We start from the raw sequence: 18,096 nt of genomic DNA on the forward strand, positions 1-18,096 counted from the left end.
GTCGTTTGATTTCTTGACTGCTGCTTCCGTGGATGTTGATTGCGGATCCAAGTAAAATGAAATCTGTGACAACTTCTATCTTTTCTCCGTTTGTCATGATGTTGCTTATCGGTCCAGTTGTGAGGATTTTTGTTTTCTTTCTGTTGAGGTGTAATCCATACTGAAGACTGCAATCTTTGAACTTTATCAGTAAGTGCTTCAAGTTCTTGGCTTTCAGCAAGCAAAGCTGTGTCATCTGCATATTGCAGGTTGCTAATGAGCTCTGGTTGGGCAGCAGTTAAGGTATTTGGTTCTCTACGGTAACCACAGCAAAAATTAGTTCATAATTAATTTACTAATATGTGCTTGACAGCTTTAGAGACACTTCTTAGGCCTTTGCCAAAGCTAACATTGTGGGAAGATCTGAAATAATTTGTTCCTCATGACAGTTTGATAAGGCAATATATCATGATTAATCATGTCGGCTCTGGAGCAAGGCAGCATGGGTTCCGAGTCCAGTTTTACCACTTTGGAGCTGTATGAACTTGGGCAAGTAACTGAATCTCTTGATGGCTCCGTTTTCTCACTGTTTAAATTAAGGGTAATATACTAAATGAGGAATGTAGAAAGTGCTTAGAAAAGTTCCTGGCATGTAGTAAGCGTTCAGTAAATATTGGACGTGTTGTAATAATTATTATTCTCAGTCCTTCTCTTATGTTTGCTGTTATTGATACTAAGGAACAACTGCAAAGAGAATAAGGCTATCCTCTAATTATTGTTTTTTTTTTCTGATTAATTTGTTGATTTTTCATTGGGCCAATCTCTTCAGTTGGTGGCTTGAACCTAGACCCAGAATTTTTGGATGGGAAGTTATCACTTGCCATGCTTCCCCTCTCCTCACTTATAAATTGGTGGTGGGGACTTCCTTCTTCTTCATAATGGATGGGACAGCAGAGCATTAATGCTTCTCTAGCCTGAAATCTCTACTTCTCTCTCAGAGTGAACTGTCTCCTGCAGCCATCAAGCCCAGGCATCCTGGGTTAATTTCTCAGTCTTTCCTCTTGGGAGTCGCCGACAGGACTTTCCTGCCAGATTCTCTGGTGCCAACAATCAAGGTGCACAATTCTTTAGGAATAACTTTCTTAAGCAACTTACTCGGTTATGAATTTATTTGATAAATATTTCTTGAACACCTACTATGGAAGATGCTGTCTGGGCCCTGAGGAAACAAGGATGAGTAAGACAGACAAAGCCTCTGCCCTACGCATCAAAATCAATTATGTTAAAAAAAAAAAAAAATGTTAAGGAAGCGTTTATTATCTCTTGTGGAAACCCTGGTGGCGTAACGGTTAAGTGCTACAGCTGCTAAGCAAAAGGTCCGCAGTTCAAATCTACCAGGTGCTCCTTGGAAACTCTATGGGGCAGTTCTACTCTGTCGTATAGGGTCGCTATGAGTAGAAATCGATTAGACCGGCAGTGGGTTTTTTTTTTTTTTTTTTTTTTTTTGTGGTCTTCCCAGAACACTGACCTAGTTTGGTCACACACAACTCTTAGGTTCTTTTGGGTAGGGATTTTACCCTCTGAAGGACTTTGATGAAAGTAAAGCTTAGCTATTTCTCCCAACCTTACTCTCAGGTTATAAGGAAAGCAACTCTTAGATAATTATTAAAAAAAAAAAAAAATCATTAACAAGCAGGCCACAAACAGTTTATGCAACCTGTTTTGTGAGCTCCATGAAGTCCTGCCTTCCGTCCTTTTTGGTGTTCCAACTACCAGCTGGCATGAATGGTTCGTATGAAGCAGATCTGACAACATTCCAGAAGCAAGATCCTGGGCCCTTTGGGAAGCACCGGGCCACTAGAAACCAATGTCTGGACAAAAGGCTGTTAAGGGAGCAAGCTTTAAGCAGCATCCCTCATGATTTAAGTTACAGGCCTTGCTAGATTCTTATGTTCTGTTCATGCAGGTAGGGAGTAGCTCTCAAACATTTCAGCTAACCCACAGGACTTCTACCTCCTAGGCTGTGAGAGAATAAATTCTGTTTGTTAAAGCTGTCCACTTGTGGTATTTCCTTTACAGCAGCACTAGATAACTAAGAAAGTGACATTAGTTGCGTTCTTCACAATGTGTGAACATTCTCATTTCTGTTCTGGTTGTTCCGTTTTCATTAATCTACCTTCTCATCTTTGTTTTAAAGTAATTGTGGATCATTTGGTCTCGTATGGCTGATTTTTAAAAGAAGCATGGTACTCGTGGATGATATTCTTTATTTTATGAGCCAATCTGTTATTTACCTCAAGGTCTAGTTTTGGTTCAAGATATAAAGAGTATCTCATGGCAATAGTCTCGGGAAGTCCTCCAGTCTCGACTGGTCCAGTAAGTATGGATTTCTTAAGAATATGAGGTTCTGTTCCACATTTTTCTCCCATTCTATCAGGATCCATGTATTGTGGCCCTGATCAAAATGGTTGACTAATCTCTTTTTTAAAGGCTGATAATCTTAATTTATCTCCAGAGAAAAACCCTTCCTACAGTGCTCAAGGAGCCCTGGTGGTGCAGTGGTTAACATTTTGCTGCTCACCAAAAGGTCGGCAGTTTGAATCCGCCAGCTGCTCCTTGGAAACTCTATGGGGCAGTTCTACTCTGCCCTGTAGGGTATGTCTGAGTTGGAATCAACTTGATGGCAATGGGTACAATACAGAATGACATTTGGCAGTAAGGGCTTCAAATTCTATATTAAGATCACTCTTTGCCAAATTCCCTAGTGTGAATCTAATTCTGGTTTTCAACTTTGCCAGGTGACACTTACTGATAGGCTTTTTACAAGAGTGGGTAGGTTTTCTCATTGCAGCAAAATTTAAAACATTAAAGTGATCTAGTCCTAGGAGTGTTTCATAAAAGATTCAGTGATATTTTATTGGTAGTAGCATAAGATTGTCCTGGCGAGAAGTCTCGCTATTTCCTTTCCCAAGCCCTTATTTAAGAACTTTGGTTATGGATGAAGCATGACATAAAATAAGTTTACATAACAGAGTGTACCACATAATCATAGATTACAGCTGGTGATAAAAGAAAAATAAGCACTTTACATATGATGACTATCTAGAAAGAATTTAAATTACAAACCTAAACTGAAACCTCTTGGCTTTTATTACGCTATAGAACTGATAATATCCAAATGGAATACATAAATTACTGTGTTTAGAGTCAGCACTTGACTCTTAATCAAATCCTCATGCTATTTAATCTGAGATATGGTCACTTTTAATAGTTGGTATGTGATATTTTCTTAGACATTATATTTATAAGTTAGTTTCAGAGAAGCATTCTCAATTTTTAAAACTGTGTTCTAAGTCCTATTAATTTACAAGGAAAAAAATTATTTTAGCTTGTGAAATAATCAACTGTTTAAAAAATGAAAAAATCAAAATTCTATTCCTTAGTGGTGACCGAGAAGGAAGGAACACACACTCCTTGAAGACCTAATGGGTGGACATGTCTCGTGGTGTGTTTGCTGACCTGTGCTATGTGCTTTTCTTGCTTTATAGATTGCTCCCAACCACCTATGAGGAAGTTAAGTTATCCAGTTTTTACTGGTGAGGAAACAGAGGCTCAGCAATGTTAAATAACTTGCCCACAAGAGTACATTTCAGAGACAGTATTTTTTTTTTTACTCCAGTGCTCATGAACTTTTCACTAAAAATCATCAATGAATTTATCATGTGATAAGAGAGGCCTGATTTAATATGACAAATGTATTGACAGTGACGACCAGTTACTATAGGTGAGAATATGATCTAAAGTGAACAATTTCAGAAGCCAGAACACCTTAGAGATAAAATATAGGCAACTGACAAGGAGAGGAGTGTCGTGCAGTAAATAGTTTCAGAAACAATCATGATCATAACTTTGTCTCCTATATATGGAAATCTGAAACTTCTTGATATGCTATAGCATGGTTTTACACAAATATGTTTTGCTCGGGAAATGTTTTTGTGGGGGTAGTGCAACTATTGGGTCCATATCAGTCAACAAGGCTGCAGAGAGCTGACCGATGACTCAGCAGATACAGTGTGAAATCTCCCTCTGCAGTTTTAAAATATTCATTTATAATTGCAGTAGCAGAAGAGCCAAAGGCTTGTCACATTCTTCACTATCTCAGCCCAGTTGTAAACAGATTAGGTTTTCAATTTAATTCTGCATTTTACTCTTTATTTAAAAATTTTTAGATTTATTATGGTAAAAAAAAAAAATCACTTAAAAAAACCCAAAATATTGTAGATAGATAATTTTCTTTTAAAATGCTTTTAGATGCTACGATAAAAATTTCTTAAGGATATAAACTAGATTTTAAAGTTAGATTTTGAAATTAAAAACCTCTATAGAGAAAAAAAATTATTATTTTTGCCGATCTCTTCACCTCCCCCAAGAAAGCAAACCTTCACAGAAGGGTATGTTGGTATTGGTTGTGGTTTTAGTTTGGCATTTGGGGCTCTTCAGCTTTGTCTTTAAATATAAGAATAGTGACAATGTGCAGTGATTTTTTTTTTCTATTTTGAGCCTCCAATTTACAAATTAGCCTCTTTTTCACATAATTATTATAAAGGCGAGAAGAAAACGAATTATTTTCCTGTAGACAATATGTAGAAATGGAGATATAGAATACTTAATTCTGAGACCAGAAAAAGATGTACTGTCAGTAATAGGTGTCTTCTATCAATTCTCAATGAATGATACACAATTTAAAACAAAAGATGAAGAGCAGTTTCACTACTAAGAAATTTATCTTATTACTGTAGAAAATTGGTCAAAATGAATTCCACACCCCATAGTATAGCTTAAAATATTATTGCCTTATTTTCCAACCTTTATATTATTAAGAATGTTGTTTTTAGCTGCTATCTAGTCAGGCCCCCAACTCATGGAGACCCCCATGTGCTACAGAGTAGAACTGCTCCCCAGGGTTTTCTTGGCTGTAATCTTTAGGGAAGCAGATCACCAGGCCTTTTTTTCGGGGAGCCCATGGTTGGGTTCAAATCGCCAACGTTTAAGTTAGCAGCTTACAGCAAACCCCTTGCACTACACAGGCTCCTAACTAGGAATATAGGCTTGTTTGATCTCTAGAGAGATTTTTTTTTCCCCCAAGGCCACCTACATGCTTGGTAAAGGGGCAGGTGTAGGCCATTCATCAGGCCTTCTGTTCTTTTACTATGACCTTGTTCCTACAGCCCAGGGCTCCTTATGTCTTGATATTGTTATGAAATGGTTCATTATTTTTCATCCTCCCTGAGGGTGACCTTTAGCAAAGAAAAGCAGTCTAACACAGCCTGGAGAGGTGTTAGTATACCAAAACAAACAAACAAAACCTTTGCCTTCAAGTCGATTGCAATTCATTGCAAGGGTTTCCAAGGAGAGGCTGATGGATTCCAACGGCCAACATTTTGGTTAGCAGCCGACCTCTTACCCATTGTGCCACCAGGGCAATACAAGCCCCCGTCTTAGTTTCTTAGTGCTGCTATAACAGAAATAGCACAAGCGGGAGGCTTTAACAAACGGAAATTTATTTTCTCACAGTTAGAGGCTAGAAGTCAGAATTCAAGGTACCGGCACTAGGGGAAGGCTTTCTCTCTCTGCAGGCTCTGGGTAAGCGCCTCTCTCTTTCCACCTTCTGTTCCTTGGTTCCTTGTGATCTTCATGGAGGGTGTGTCTTCTCTTCCTTTGTGCTTCCTTCTCTGCCTAACGTCTGTATCTCACAGGTGATTGGTTTTAGACATACCCTACACTGATACTGTAAACGGTCTCATTAATACAACAAAGAAACTCCTATTCCCAGATGGGATTACGTTCACAGGTATAGGGGTTTAGGATTTACAACACATTTTGGGGGGACACGATCCAAACCGTTAACACCCCCAACTGCACGGGGCCCACAAGGGGAGCTGAGCTCAGAGCCTTAGGAGAGGAGAAAGCAAGGGAGAATTTGGTGGCTTGGTGGGATGCATCAGGGTTATTCACATCCGTCCAGCTTCCTTCGGGGACACTTCAGCCTCGGCACCGCGCTGAGGGCTGGAGCCCTGCACGTGGGCGTCCAGGGAAGCACAGGCTTACTCAGATGCCATGAGTCAGGCCGGGTTGTGGCAGCGGGAGCGCGTTGCTCCAGAGCCCGCTCTGCGGTCCCGCTCCCGGCCGGCTGCGCCTGCAGCGACGGATTCCCGCGCTGCGCTGGTTCCCCAGGAGTCGCCATGGTAACGGACGCCGGGTTCAGGACTCCTACTCCTCCCAGCCCGCGGCTCCGGGGGAGGCTCACGGCCCAATGGGCAGCTCCCGGGATCTGAGGGACAGCTGGGGCGACGCGCCCGAGACGGAGGAGTGCCGGAAGGTCATCGAGAATCTCGAGTCCACCCTTGAACTCTTCCAGTTCAACCCCAGGTGATGGGCCGCGAGCCGCAGCAGGAACGCGGCGTCCGCGGCTCCCGGCTCCGCCCTTCCCGCCTCCCAGTTCCCGCCTCGGTGCCCGGCTTCCCTTTCCCCCAAGCCCGGCCCGCCCTCAGGCCGCCTGGGCCCGCGCCCTCGGGCTTCCTAGGTCACAGGGTTGCTGTTTTCATTTCTTAAGTGTATTACTGTGTGCTGGGAGCACCAGCTGTGGGGCCAGGCTTCCTCGGTTCCAGACTGTCTGGATTCGAACCCTGGCAACCGTTTTGCAAGTCCCATAATTTGCACAAATTCTTTAACTTCTTTGTGACTTAATTTCTCTGTGCTTCGGTTCCCTCGCTGGGAAGACAGCGATGATAATGATGACAATGCTGATAATGTCCACTCGATAGGGCTGTCGTGAACGTTAAATACATTAATCAGTGTAACGTGTTTAGAAGAGTACCATGTATGCAAAGCACACTATGAATGTTTGCCAGTATAACTATTTGTTATTCTTGATCCTTTTAATAGCTCCTCCCTTTCATTAACCCTTTTTGTCCCCTTTGCTTCAGTTATGTTGTTTGTGTGGATAATTTAGAGCTGATGTTTCTGGGGAAATGTATTTTTAAATAAAAACTTTTTAAAAAAAATCATTAAGTGAGAAGCACTAGGTTAGCGGCTGTGAGAGCACTTAAACACCTCAGGCAAGAGGCTCCTGGGGCCAAATGGGCTCCTTTTGAGACAAACTCCTTGCACTTGAGGCAGCTCGTGGGTAAGAATCAAGGACCCAGCTGTACTAACCCAGAGGTGGGACTAACCCCATGAGATGGTGCTGCCCCGACTCAGCTTGCCCAGTTAACTGCAGTAAATAGGTATGTTTGTTAAAACGGACCAGGTAATTTTTTACACGCTGGCTGTCATTTAGTGGTGGTTGTGAAAAGCACATTTTAGAGCTGGTGTATGGTAAGCACCAGGAGCACACACGCCGCCTACCTTGTTCTAGCTGTTTGCTCATAGGAATGTCTTCTTGTCCTGGATTCCTATGGCATTCTGTGGTGGGGCAGCTCCCAACAAAATACACCCAGACAGGCTCAGTGACAGACGGACAGTGCCAGGTCCTCAATTAATATATGTAGACTGAACAGAGGGACCACTGATGCCCATATTGATTTCTCTTCACCCAGAGTGCTAGAGGGACTTTTCTGGTGCCACCCTGTGAGTTGGGGAGGCGGAAGTGCTGATGTCAGTCCTGGCATAGGTAGGTGCTGGGGGTACGGAAGTCTCTAAGATAGACAAAAGTCCAGCCTTTGTGCTGACAGTCTAGTCAGGGATCAGCAATAAATGAGATAAGTAAATAAATGATAGAGTAGGTTAGATAGTGATAAGTGCTAAAGGAAAAAAATGGAGCAGGGAGGGAAGAGGAAGTTGTGTGTGTGGCAGGTGGGGAGGGGTTTGTCATTTTAGATAGGGAGATCAGAGAGGGCCTTGCTTGAAGATGACATTTGGGTGAAGACCTACAGGCTTGAAGAAGGGAGCCATGCAAATACATCAGGGAGAAAAGTGTTCCAGAGAGACCAGAAAGTGAAGGAATCCACAGGTAGAGACCCTGATTGGACTTTTAGCTTCCAGAACTGAGGGGAGATAATTTCTGTTCTTTCAAGCCACCCACTTGTGGTATTTTGTTACAGCAGCACTAGGTAACTAAGACAGAAGCTATTACAATATTCCTTGCATAGGGTGAGTGTGGTGGTATCGGTGGTTAGAGATGGTAAGACATAAATTCTAGATAGATGTTGAAGGTAGGACTGATAGTATTTTTTGATGAATGGGCATGGAGTGGGAAAGACTCAAAGGGTGTTTGACCTGATTAACTACAAGAATGGAGTTACCATGAACTGGGATGAGGAAGATTATGAGAGGGACAGGTTTGGGGGCAATATCACAAACTTAGTTTTGGGCATGTGTTGGTAATGCCTATCAGACATCTATATAGGCTGGTAGGTAGGGAGTTGGTTATATAAGTCTTAAGTTTAGGAGAGAGGTCCAGGCTGGCTATATCAATTTGGAAGTGACACAAAGATGATATTTAAAGCAGTGAGACTTGGCAATGTCACCTAGGAAGTGAGCATACATAGAGGAGAGGTCTATGAACCTTGGAACATGCTAAAATTGCATATTCTTGGAATAGGAAGGAAGGAAAGCTATTCTTTTTAAATTTAAAATTGAATAGTGTGCACTGTAGTGAAAGTTTAGCATAACTAATGACATCTTCACTGACTAATTTGTTAGTGAGCATTTGTTAGGACAGACTATTCTAGGATTCAGTGAGAAGTATAATTACATGCCATTAATAAATACTCATGAATCTGTTTTCTAAAATAAATATATTAATTTTCTATTTATTTTAAAAGCACAGTTGTTATCTTTTCATGACTGCCTTGTGTATATAACAACCAACGTATATTTCAGAAATAGAATTCCTGAGACTATAAATAAGGACTGTGAAGGCACAAACCACTTAGCTAATTTGTTGTGATGTGGGTTTCCATTCTAGGCAGTGGGTTTGTCATCTAAGATTAGAGACATCTGGAGTTTTAAGGGAAGCTGAAGAATGAACCTTCTTGTTTCTCTTAGATTCTGAATGAGCCAGATCTTTTTGAACTGATCATGCTAAAAAATTTGGACTGGAAGGGACCTTTCTGAATCAGACATACAAAAAGATTGTATGAAGACTGGAGGGGCCTTTGAATCATTGGCCTGTTCTCAATCCACCACTTCCAGACTTATGTTATGAAAGGAGTTACTTACTCTCCTTGAGCCCTGGCTTCCACATCTTCAAAACAAGAAAGTTAATATGCCTCTCCTGAGGTTGTTGGAAGGATTACCTGGGGAAGAAATATTTGTGTTAATACATAAATTTTAATAAAGTCTATGGTACAAATTAAGCATTCAATAAATAGGAAATATTGGTTTGTAGACACCCAGAGGAAATATCTATAAAGGTATTGGAACTAATTTTTAAAATATTATTCAGCACATATTCCTTTTATGGCACCAGTAGGAGTAACTGACAATATTATTCCAAGTTTCTAAATTATATTTTGAAAATTTATATATTTGTAATAAAAAACTATGTACACTCTACAAGTCTACCACACACAACAGGTCTTTTACTTAAAATTGGAAGAAAAAATATATTCAAGGCTAATGAAAAATGAAGTTGAAGAATAAAAAGGAGTGCTTTAGTATTGGGGAGGCAAAGGGATTGCATTTCTAGCCTGGAAATTTGCATCTCTGAGATGTTAAATGTACATAGGGTTTTCAGTGACTGATTTTTTTGGAAGTAGATCTTCAGACCTTTCTCCAGGAAGCACCTCTGAGTGAAAGCAAATCGCCAACAACTGTTTGCATTGCCCCAGGGCCCCCTAAAGAGTATGGTAATAGCAAATGCAGAAAGCAGCTATTCCCCAGGAGTGAGGAAGAGTAAATAAGGAGAGAAGTAAGGGTTTAAAAGAACCCTGACCACACCGCAAGGGCTAAGATTAAGACCTCATTGAAGAGAATATGGCTGCCACAGAAATTTACAATCTGCTGGTGGCAAAGAAATTTCCCAGAGGGTACAGACCGGAGGTGGTCTGCAGGAAGGGATTGTCAAGTAGCCAGGAAACTTGCGGAAGGGTACGGGCAGGCCAAGATTATTTACCTACCTACACACAAACTCACCCGTTGCTGTCAAGTCAATTCCAGCTCACAGCGACCCTATAGGACAGAGTAGAACTGCCCCGTAGGTTTCCAAGGCATGGCTGGTAGATTTGAACTGCCGACTTTTTGGTTGGCAGCCGAGCTCTTAACCACTGCACCACCAGGGCTCTAGCTGGGTGGTCCAAATCTTCATTCCTGAAAATCCTGAGTTTCCAATAGTCTGATTTTTTTATTTTTTTGCCTGCTTTATTTTCCCATTAACCGTTACTATTGGACATGGAAATATCAAAGGCATCCCAGAGAGTCCCCTGGGTACCAGCCACAGCCCTCCTTGACTCCACTGTGTACCAACAACCCAACTTTCTCTTGGTAATCAGAATCAATCGCTTCAGCTAGTAGAGTGACCTTTTTTTTGTTTTGGTTTTTGTTCAGTGGCATGAGGATTCCGAAATGTCCGGGTACCTGTCTCATGGTCATTATGTTTCCCGGCAGAAGCATTCTACCCTTGGGAACTAAGTTCTGCAAACCAGCAGGTCTTGTAGTTGCTGGGACTGAAGTAAAAAAATTATGGGTGGATATAATAGTGAGAGGAGCCTCTTCCATTTCCATCACTTGATTTCTGGGCCCATGTAGTCTGACTTTGGGAGAGACAACATAATGATTCAAAGCATATACTGAACCCTGTAAAACAGAACCCCATCTATTCATGCATGACATTGTCTCTCAATTGCCTTGACTGCTCTTCAATAAGCTCTTCCATCTTTCTATTAGGCCAGCCACTTCTGGGTGATGGGATATGTGATAAGACCAGTTAAGTCAATGGACATGAGTTTCTTGAGCAGAAGTGATGCTGTACAAAACCCCGTGATGGTGGATTACACATTCTGTGTACCCATGGATGGTGGTTCTGGCAGATGAATTATGGGCAGGGAATACAAATGCATATCCAGAATATATGTTGCAGTTACAGTGAGGATGAATCTATTACCATGAGGATGAGTCTCTGCCCCCTTCATAATGGAAGGGGTTCAGTGTTATCAACCTGCCACCAGGTGGCTGGCTGTTCCCGCTGGTTAACAGTGCCATGTTGGAGGATTTGTACTGCTCTCTTCTGTTGGCCGACTAGGCACTCAGCAGTAACAGTAGCCAGGAATCCTTTGGTAAAGGAAAGTTTATATTTTTTACTCCATCCCTGCCACCATGGGCATTTTGTTCCATTGAGCAAGCGATGGGATGTCTACGGAAAGGAACTGTCAGGTATCCACAGAGTGTGTCATTTTGCCTGCTATGTTATTGAGCACTTTCTTTGCAGCAGATACTCTTTGATGAGCATGCACCTGGGGTCCAAACCAAATCCAAATCCACTTCTGTCAAGTCAGTTTTGATTCATAGCGACCCTGTAGGACAGAGTAGAACTGCCCTATAGGGTTTCCAGGGCTATAAGTCTTTACAGAAACAGACTGACTCATCTTTCTCCTGTGGAGCAGCTGGTGGGTTCTAACCGCTGACCTTTCAGTTAGCTGCTGAGTGCTTTAAGCTAGGATACAAATATCTTTTCAGTCTGTGCCCATGCTAAAAGATTCATCCACAGGACTGTTCCTCAGATTTTCTTGTCACCAGTCTCCTAATCTTGGTTCTTCCACGTTCTTGACTATCCAACCAAACCTCTAGCAATTGCCCATTAATTAGTGTAGACTCTACTTCTGACCATCTGAGAGTCCAGAAAAGGTGGACACCCAGAGGTACTGTTTGAAGGTATATTTACTGGGAGAGTTTTCCTTCACTGCCGTCCTTCAGGGTCATCTCTGAGTGGGGCCATAGTGCTATAGTTACCAACCTTCTGGCAGCAAATCCATCTGTTAACCAGGCTTGAGTTTTTTCTTCCTCAGTCAAGTGGTTGTTGGGAACTTCCCATGAGGCCATAGGTGTGGACTGATGGGGAGGCAATGCAGCCCAAGTCAATGTTAAGAGTCTGAACTTACTTTCCTTCTGCATGAGCCTGGTCCTTTACATGATGTTTCCACTTGAGGATCGAATGCAGCTGCACATGCCCAACCTTACAATTTGGTGAGTCAGTTAAAAGTCAGTTCATCATGTGAAACTCAGGCCATATGGTCACCTAATGACTCTTGGTTAGGCATTTAGTCTCTATCAAGGCTCAGTAGCAAGTAAAAAGCTTTTTCTCAAAAAGAAAATAGTTGTATGCTGAAAAGCACATAAGATTCCCTTCAAAATCCTAGAAGTCTATGCTATGATTTTCTTAATGGTGCTTCCAGAGGCTCCACAGATTCCTATTTATCATAGACACTCCAAGTGTTATTGTGTCTGTTGTATCCTGATGTCCAAGTGGGAGAGCAGCTTACACTGTCTTCAATACACAGCACAAAGGGATCTTATTTGGTAACTGCTTGCTCTGAGTAGGCCTGGTCTAATTCAGTCACGTCTAAAAGCTTGGGTTAGTTTGGTTCACTGAAATTGCAACTTTTAATTTTCAGTGTTCATTAATATTGACAAAATGTACTGAGTGATTTGGGTAAAATTGGTGAAATTTGAGTTGGGCCTTGCTTGAAGGATACATATGATTTTTTAAAAATAATTTATTTTGAAATTTCAAATCTACGAAAAAAGTTGTCAGAGTAGAACTAAGAATTCCATGCCCCCCTTTTTTCACTGAGACTTCTCAATTCTTAACATTTTATCATATCTGCTTCTTATCTCTATCTATCTCTCTTTCTCCCACCCTCTCTGTACACACACACATACACACACACATTCACACTCACACACACACAACTCGTCTTTTTCAGAACTTTTTGATAGCAGGCTGCAGGCATGATGCCCGTCATTCCTAAGCCCTCCGGTGTGTTTTTCTCAAAAAGAAGGACACTCTCCTACATAATCAGAACCAGCATATTACTCTCCAAATCAGAAAATCAACATTGACACACCACCACCATCCAATCCACAGACCATTCAAGTTGTGCCAATGTAATTTTTTTTTTTTCCTTTCAGGCCGAGAATCCTATCTAGGAATTTGTGTTGTCTTTAGCTGTCATGTCTCTTCATACACCCTCAATCTGGAACAGTTCCTCAGTCTTCTCTCTTTTACATCCTCATTTCTTTTTTAAGGGTACAGACTTTACATTTAATTGAATGTCCAGCTCTACCCAGATCCATCTGATGTTTCCTCATAACCAAACTCAGGTAGTGTGTTCTTGGAAGGATTTAAAGGAGCAAAGCTGTCCTCTTCATAGTGCATCAGATTTAGAAGGTGCGTGTTGTCACGTCCTCCCATTGGTCTTTTGAATTTGACCTTATTGTGTTGGTGTCTGCCTTAAATTTCCCATCCCCCTCCCTTTGTAACAGAGCCCCGGTGACACAGTGGTTAAGAACTCAGCTGCTAACCAAAAAGTTGGCAGTTCAAATCCACCTTGGAAACCCAATGGGCAGCTCTACACTACCCTGTAAGGTTGCTGTGAGTTGGAATTGACTTGATGGCAATGAATTTGGTTGTTCTGTTTTGTTTTTCCCCCTTTGTAATAAATTATTACTTTGTGGGGAAGTATTACAAAATTCCTTTTCATTAGCAAACTTTCACTGACCAACCTTAGTCACCCCTGACAGCTCTCACCTAAATCAACCACCTCTATGCTGGTTGCCAAATGGTGATTCTCTGTTTTCATCCTTCGTCATTTTTAAAGATGTTCAATGCAACAAGCATTTATTGAGGGGATTTTATGGGCCAGATACTTGTCGAGGGCTATTCAGGGTTTGAGATCTTACCCTGTTTACAAGCTAACAAGTTAATTTATTACTGTTTCATGACTGTTGGCAGAAAACACAAGACTTCTGGGTCAGAGACAAAGAAATTTATTATCATGGCAAAAACAGTAGCCAGAGCTTTATGTTCATTTGTGTTGGTTCCTCATGCCTCCCAAGTCCCACAGGGGGTGACAGAAAAGACTCATCATGGATGCCTGTACACATAGTCAGTTGCAGTCCAGAAAAGGAGCCCTGAGCTTGCAGGATTCACTACGCTTATAGTAAGCAGAAGCAAGCCTGCTTCTTGGCAGTGGGGAGGAGTTACCTCATCCTTCAAGGTTTCTCCTTGCAAACACAGCCCTGAGAAATGGCCTGGAGGAAGAGTAGTCAGAGCTTTGGATTCTTGGCATGCTAAAAAAGAACTTGCAGGGAAACTCAGGGCCCATAGAGATTGCCTCTCCCAATAGTACTGTGTTAGTGAGAAGGATATAAGTTTGTAAAATGAACTAGACCAAAACTAAAATAACATTTTCTGTGGAAAACAACCCAGAAATTTTAGTTGAAATTGAGATGTACAACATTGGCAATGCTTCCCCACCACATTCTGATAATGCTGTTGCTTGCCACAAGTCTGCCATCGTTATAATATTGATGACTGCATGGGAGGTTAGTTGAAAATTTCATGACATTAATTAAAAACATTCTTTTGAATGTTAAGAAGTTTTTTTTACTTTAAACTTAGCCTTCCATAGTTGAATATAGCTATGCTTTAATAGTTTTTCCCAAACATGCTTCTAAATATAGTAGTGGTTGTAGTAACAACAGCCATTACAGCAACAATAAAACAAAACTAAGCTAAACTAGAAAACCCAGTTGCTATCCAGTTGATTCCAACTCATAGTGACCCCACGTGTTGCAGAGTTGAATTGCACTCCACAGGGTTTTCAAGGCTGTGACCTTTTGGAAACATATTGCCAGGCCTTTCTTCCAAGGTGCCTCTGGGTGGGCTCAAACCACCAATCTTTGGCTAGTAGTTGAGCATGTAACTGTGTCTCTCCCCCAGGGACTCCTGTGGCAATAATAATGAGTCACATATCTTGAGGGCTTACTATATGACAAGGACCGCTGGAAGAACTTCTAAGTATTAGCACACTTCATACTTAACAATAACCCTATGAAACATGCACTATTATTTTCCGTAAGAAGAAACTAAAACACACAAAGGTTAAGTAATTTACCTCAAGTCACATAGCTAGAGTATCAGTTAGGATGCTTTCAGGTACCGTTGAAAGAAATCCCTAACCATAAGTACTTTTATTACCTGACGGTACAGGAAGACCAGAAGTGTGACAGGTCTCAGAGCTAGCCGAATCAATGATACAACAAAGTTGTCAGTCAAAATGTTTTCCATCTTTTTAAAAGTTCATCATCCAAGTGCTGGCTTTGCCCTCTGGCTGGCCCCTCTCGTGGTCACAAGTTGACTGCAGCAATTCTTAGCATCGGATCCAGGCATAGCAATGTCCACAGCCATGAAGGAAACCTCTCCTCTGTGTAAAAGGCTTTTCCACAAGCTCCCCGGCCTTACCTCATGTCTCATTCTCCAAAAAGGGGCTACATGCTCATTCCTAAATATTCACTGCCAAGAAGAACAGGATCACCACGATGGGCTTAGACTGGACGGGGCGATCCTTGGCACTGGGGATATGGTTACCCTCCCCTCAGTTCTGTGGGGCACAAAGCCGAGACTCTGTCAGCAAACAAAGAAGAGGGGGATTGCATGGGGTGCCTACCACCAGTGTCTCCTCTACCTGGTCACTGAGGAGCCAGGATGGAAGCACAGACACTGCACTTAAAAGTCTGATATTTCTATTTGGGCTTTTGTGGCTCTCTTTTTTAGCTGATTTTTAGAAACACATAGTTGTGGTAAGTTTGTTCACAATGACAGAGACAGTACATCCAGAAAATTGGCCTTCTGATTACTCTGACATGCCTGTCATTAGAGGTCTGTAGAAAGCATTTACAAATACTTGCTCCTGGCCTATACAGATTTTTTTAGGAGTACAGTTCGAAAATCAAATACAGTATTAGATTATGATGATCTTAAAGAAGCGATTCTCAAGTTTCTTGGTTTTAGGACTCATTTATATTCTTAACAATTATTGAGGACCTCAAAGAGCTTTAGTTTATGTTGGTTATATCTACCGATATTTACCATATTAGAAATTAAAAAGGAAGAATGAAAAATGCATTTATATTAATTTAAAAATAACAATTATAAACCAATTTTATGTTAATAAAAATAGCTTATTTTTATGGAAAAACAACGGTGCTTTTCAAAACATTAATGGGAAGGGTGGCATTGTTTTACATTTTTGCAACTCTCTTTAGTGCCTGGCTTAATGGAAGACAACTCAATTCTCGTGTCTGCTTCAGTGTTCAGTTTGTGGTGCATTCATATAACCTGTAGCCTCTAGAAAACTCCACTGTACACTTGTGATAGAATGGTAGTGGAAAAAGCAAATAAAATCTTAATATTGTTATGAAAATAAGTTAGACCTTGTGAATTTCCTGAAAAAGTATCTGGGAACTCCAGTAGCCTTCAGACCATACTTTGAGAACCGTTAAAGTATTTCTGCTTGATGTACCCATTTGTAGCTAAGGATGTTAAGAGAAGGCACTTAAATTGATCATATCTCAGAAAATGAAAATAAGATTTCTTTGAGCATCAGCGGAACATACAGGCAATCTGATAATCCTGCACTGTCCTGGTGAAAAACCTAAACCACAAACTGATAATTCAAGAAGGTTTCCTTACTTCATCAATGCCTTAATCCGTTGTTGTTGAGTTGATTCCAACTCATAGCCACCCTATAAGACAGAGTATACCTGCCCCATAGGGTTTCCAAGGAGCGCCTGGTGATTTGAACTCTGATCTTTTGGTTAGCAGCCGTAGCTCTTAACCACTATGCCTCCAGGGTTTCCTCACCAGCGCCATAGAATATTTAAAATTTAACATGATTTACATAAACATTTTAGCACTAACAGATAATTTAAAGAAATAGCTATTAAATAAAGCAATTTCATCTTTTTTTTTTCCTAGACTTAACATTTCAGATGATTTGAAGATTGGCTTTTTCACCACAGACCATGCTACTCAAACAGATCCCAGTGAAATTTTGCCAATGAAAGAGTTGACCTCGACTACACAAGGGCTAGTGAAGGTAAATTTGGATTTATTTTTTAAACTTCTGAGATAAGTTTTGGTATTTGTCGTCTTTATGTCCCCTTCATTGACAGAATTGAAATCCTTAACATTCATAAAATATTAGCATCTTTGACAAACAGAACTAGATGACATTGTGTTTTAAAAATTATTAATATAAGCTACTACTTGTATTTATGTCCTAGTTATATATATGTTAACTTGCTTAGTGAAGTATTTTGTTACTCTCCTTTGAATTCTTTTGACATTTTTGGCATTTTCTATTTATGATTCTTTTCAAAATTATTAAAAAAAACTTTTTTGGTATGTACAAGAATGTAGAGAATAATATAATGAATAACTATAATAGCCACCATACGGCTTTGTCAAAGTTTAACATTTTATCATATTTCCTTTGGACCTTTTTTTTTAAGAAACATAACATTTTATATGCATTGGATATCAAGAGCTATTATTAAAACTTCCAATCAGTAAAACTGTCACGTAGGGTAGCATACTAGTAAAAATAGTCTTGTGTACTTTGATTTTGTTTTCTTTTAACAATATAATTTGGAAGTCATCCCATACTGGTACATAAAGTGTTTATTTATTTCACAAGACTTGTATTACATTTTGTGAATGTACATCATATCCCCCTATTGATGGACATTTTGGTTATTTCTAATCTTTTACTGCAATGAATAATCTTGCACATACTCTTATGCCAATAAATCTGTGGAGTAAATTCTTAAAAGTAGAATTTCTGAATCAGAGGATGTATGCATTAGTCATTTTTAAAGATGTTCCCAAATTGCTCTGCAAAGAGATTGTACCAATTTACACACCCACCAGTAACTTTTGAGAGTATCTCTTTTTCCTACACATTTGTCAATTTATTTAGGCCTTCTTTTATGCCTTCAGGAAAGGTTTTTTTTTTTAATTCCCTTGCAACTAGGTGCGATTAAGCTCTGCTCAGTAAAATTTAGATGAAAAAGTTTTGTGGTAGCTTTTGGAAATAAAGACACAGCTCACATGCA

The 18,096-nt window shown here is 40.5% G+C and overlaps 1 protein-coding gene across 1 annotated transcript in view; it reads left to right on the forward strand.

Annotated features, from left to right (window-relative positions):
• The first annotated feature begins 457 nt into the window (after positions 1 to 457).
• Positions 458 to 18,096, forward strand: part of C4H10orf67 (chromosome 4 C10orf67 homolog) — a 159,914-nt gene continuing 142,275 nt past the window's right edge. The window contains exons 1-3 of the mRNA XM_049881626.1: positions 458 to 580; positions 6,140 to 6,408; positions 16,958 to 17,078. Of these exons, the coding sequence (XP_049737583.1) occupies positions 458 to 580; positions 6,140 to 6,408; positions 16,958 to 17,078 (513 nt within the window). The remainder of the gene's footprint in view (positions 581 to 6,139; positions 6,409 to 16,957; positions 17,079 to 18,096) is intronic.

Source organism: Elephas maximus, chromosome 4 (genome assembly GCF_024166365.1).
Source record: "Elephas maximus indicus isolate mEleMax1 chromosome 4, mEleMax1 primary haplotype, whole genome shotgun sequence".
NCBI lineage: Eukaryota > Metazoa > Chordata > Mammalia > Proboscidea > Elephantidae > Elephas > Elephas maximus.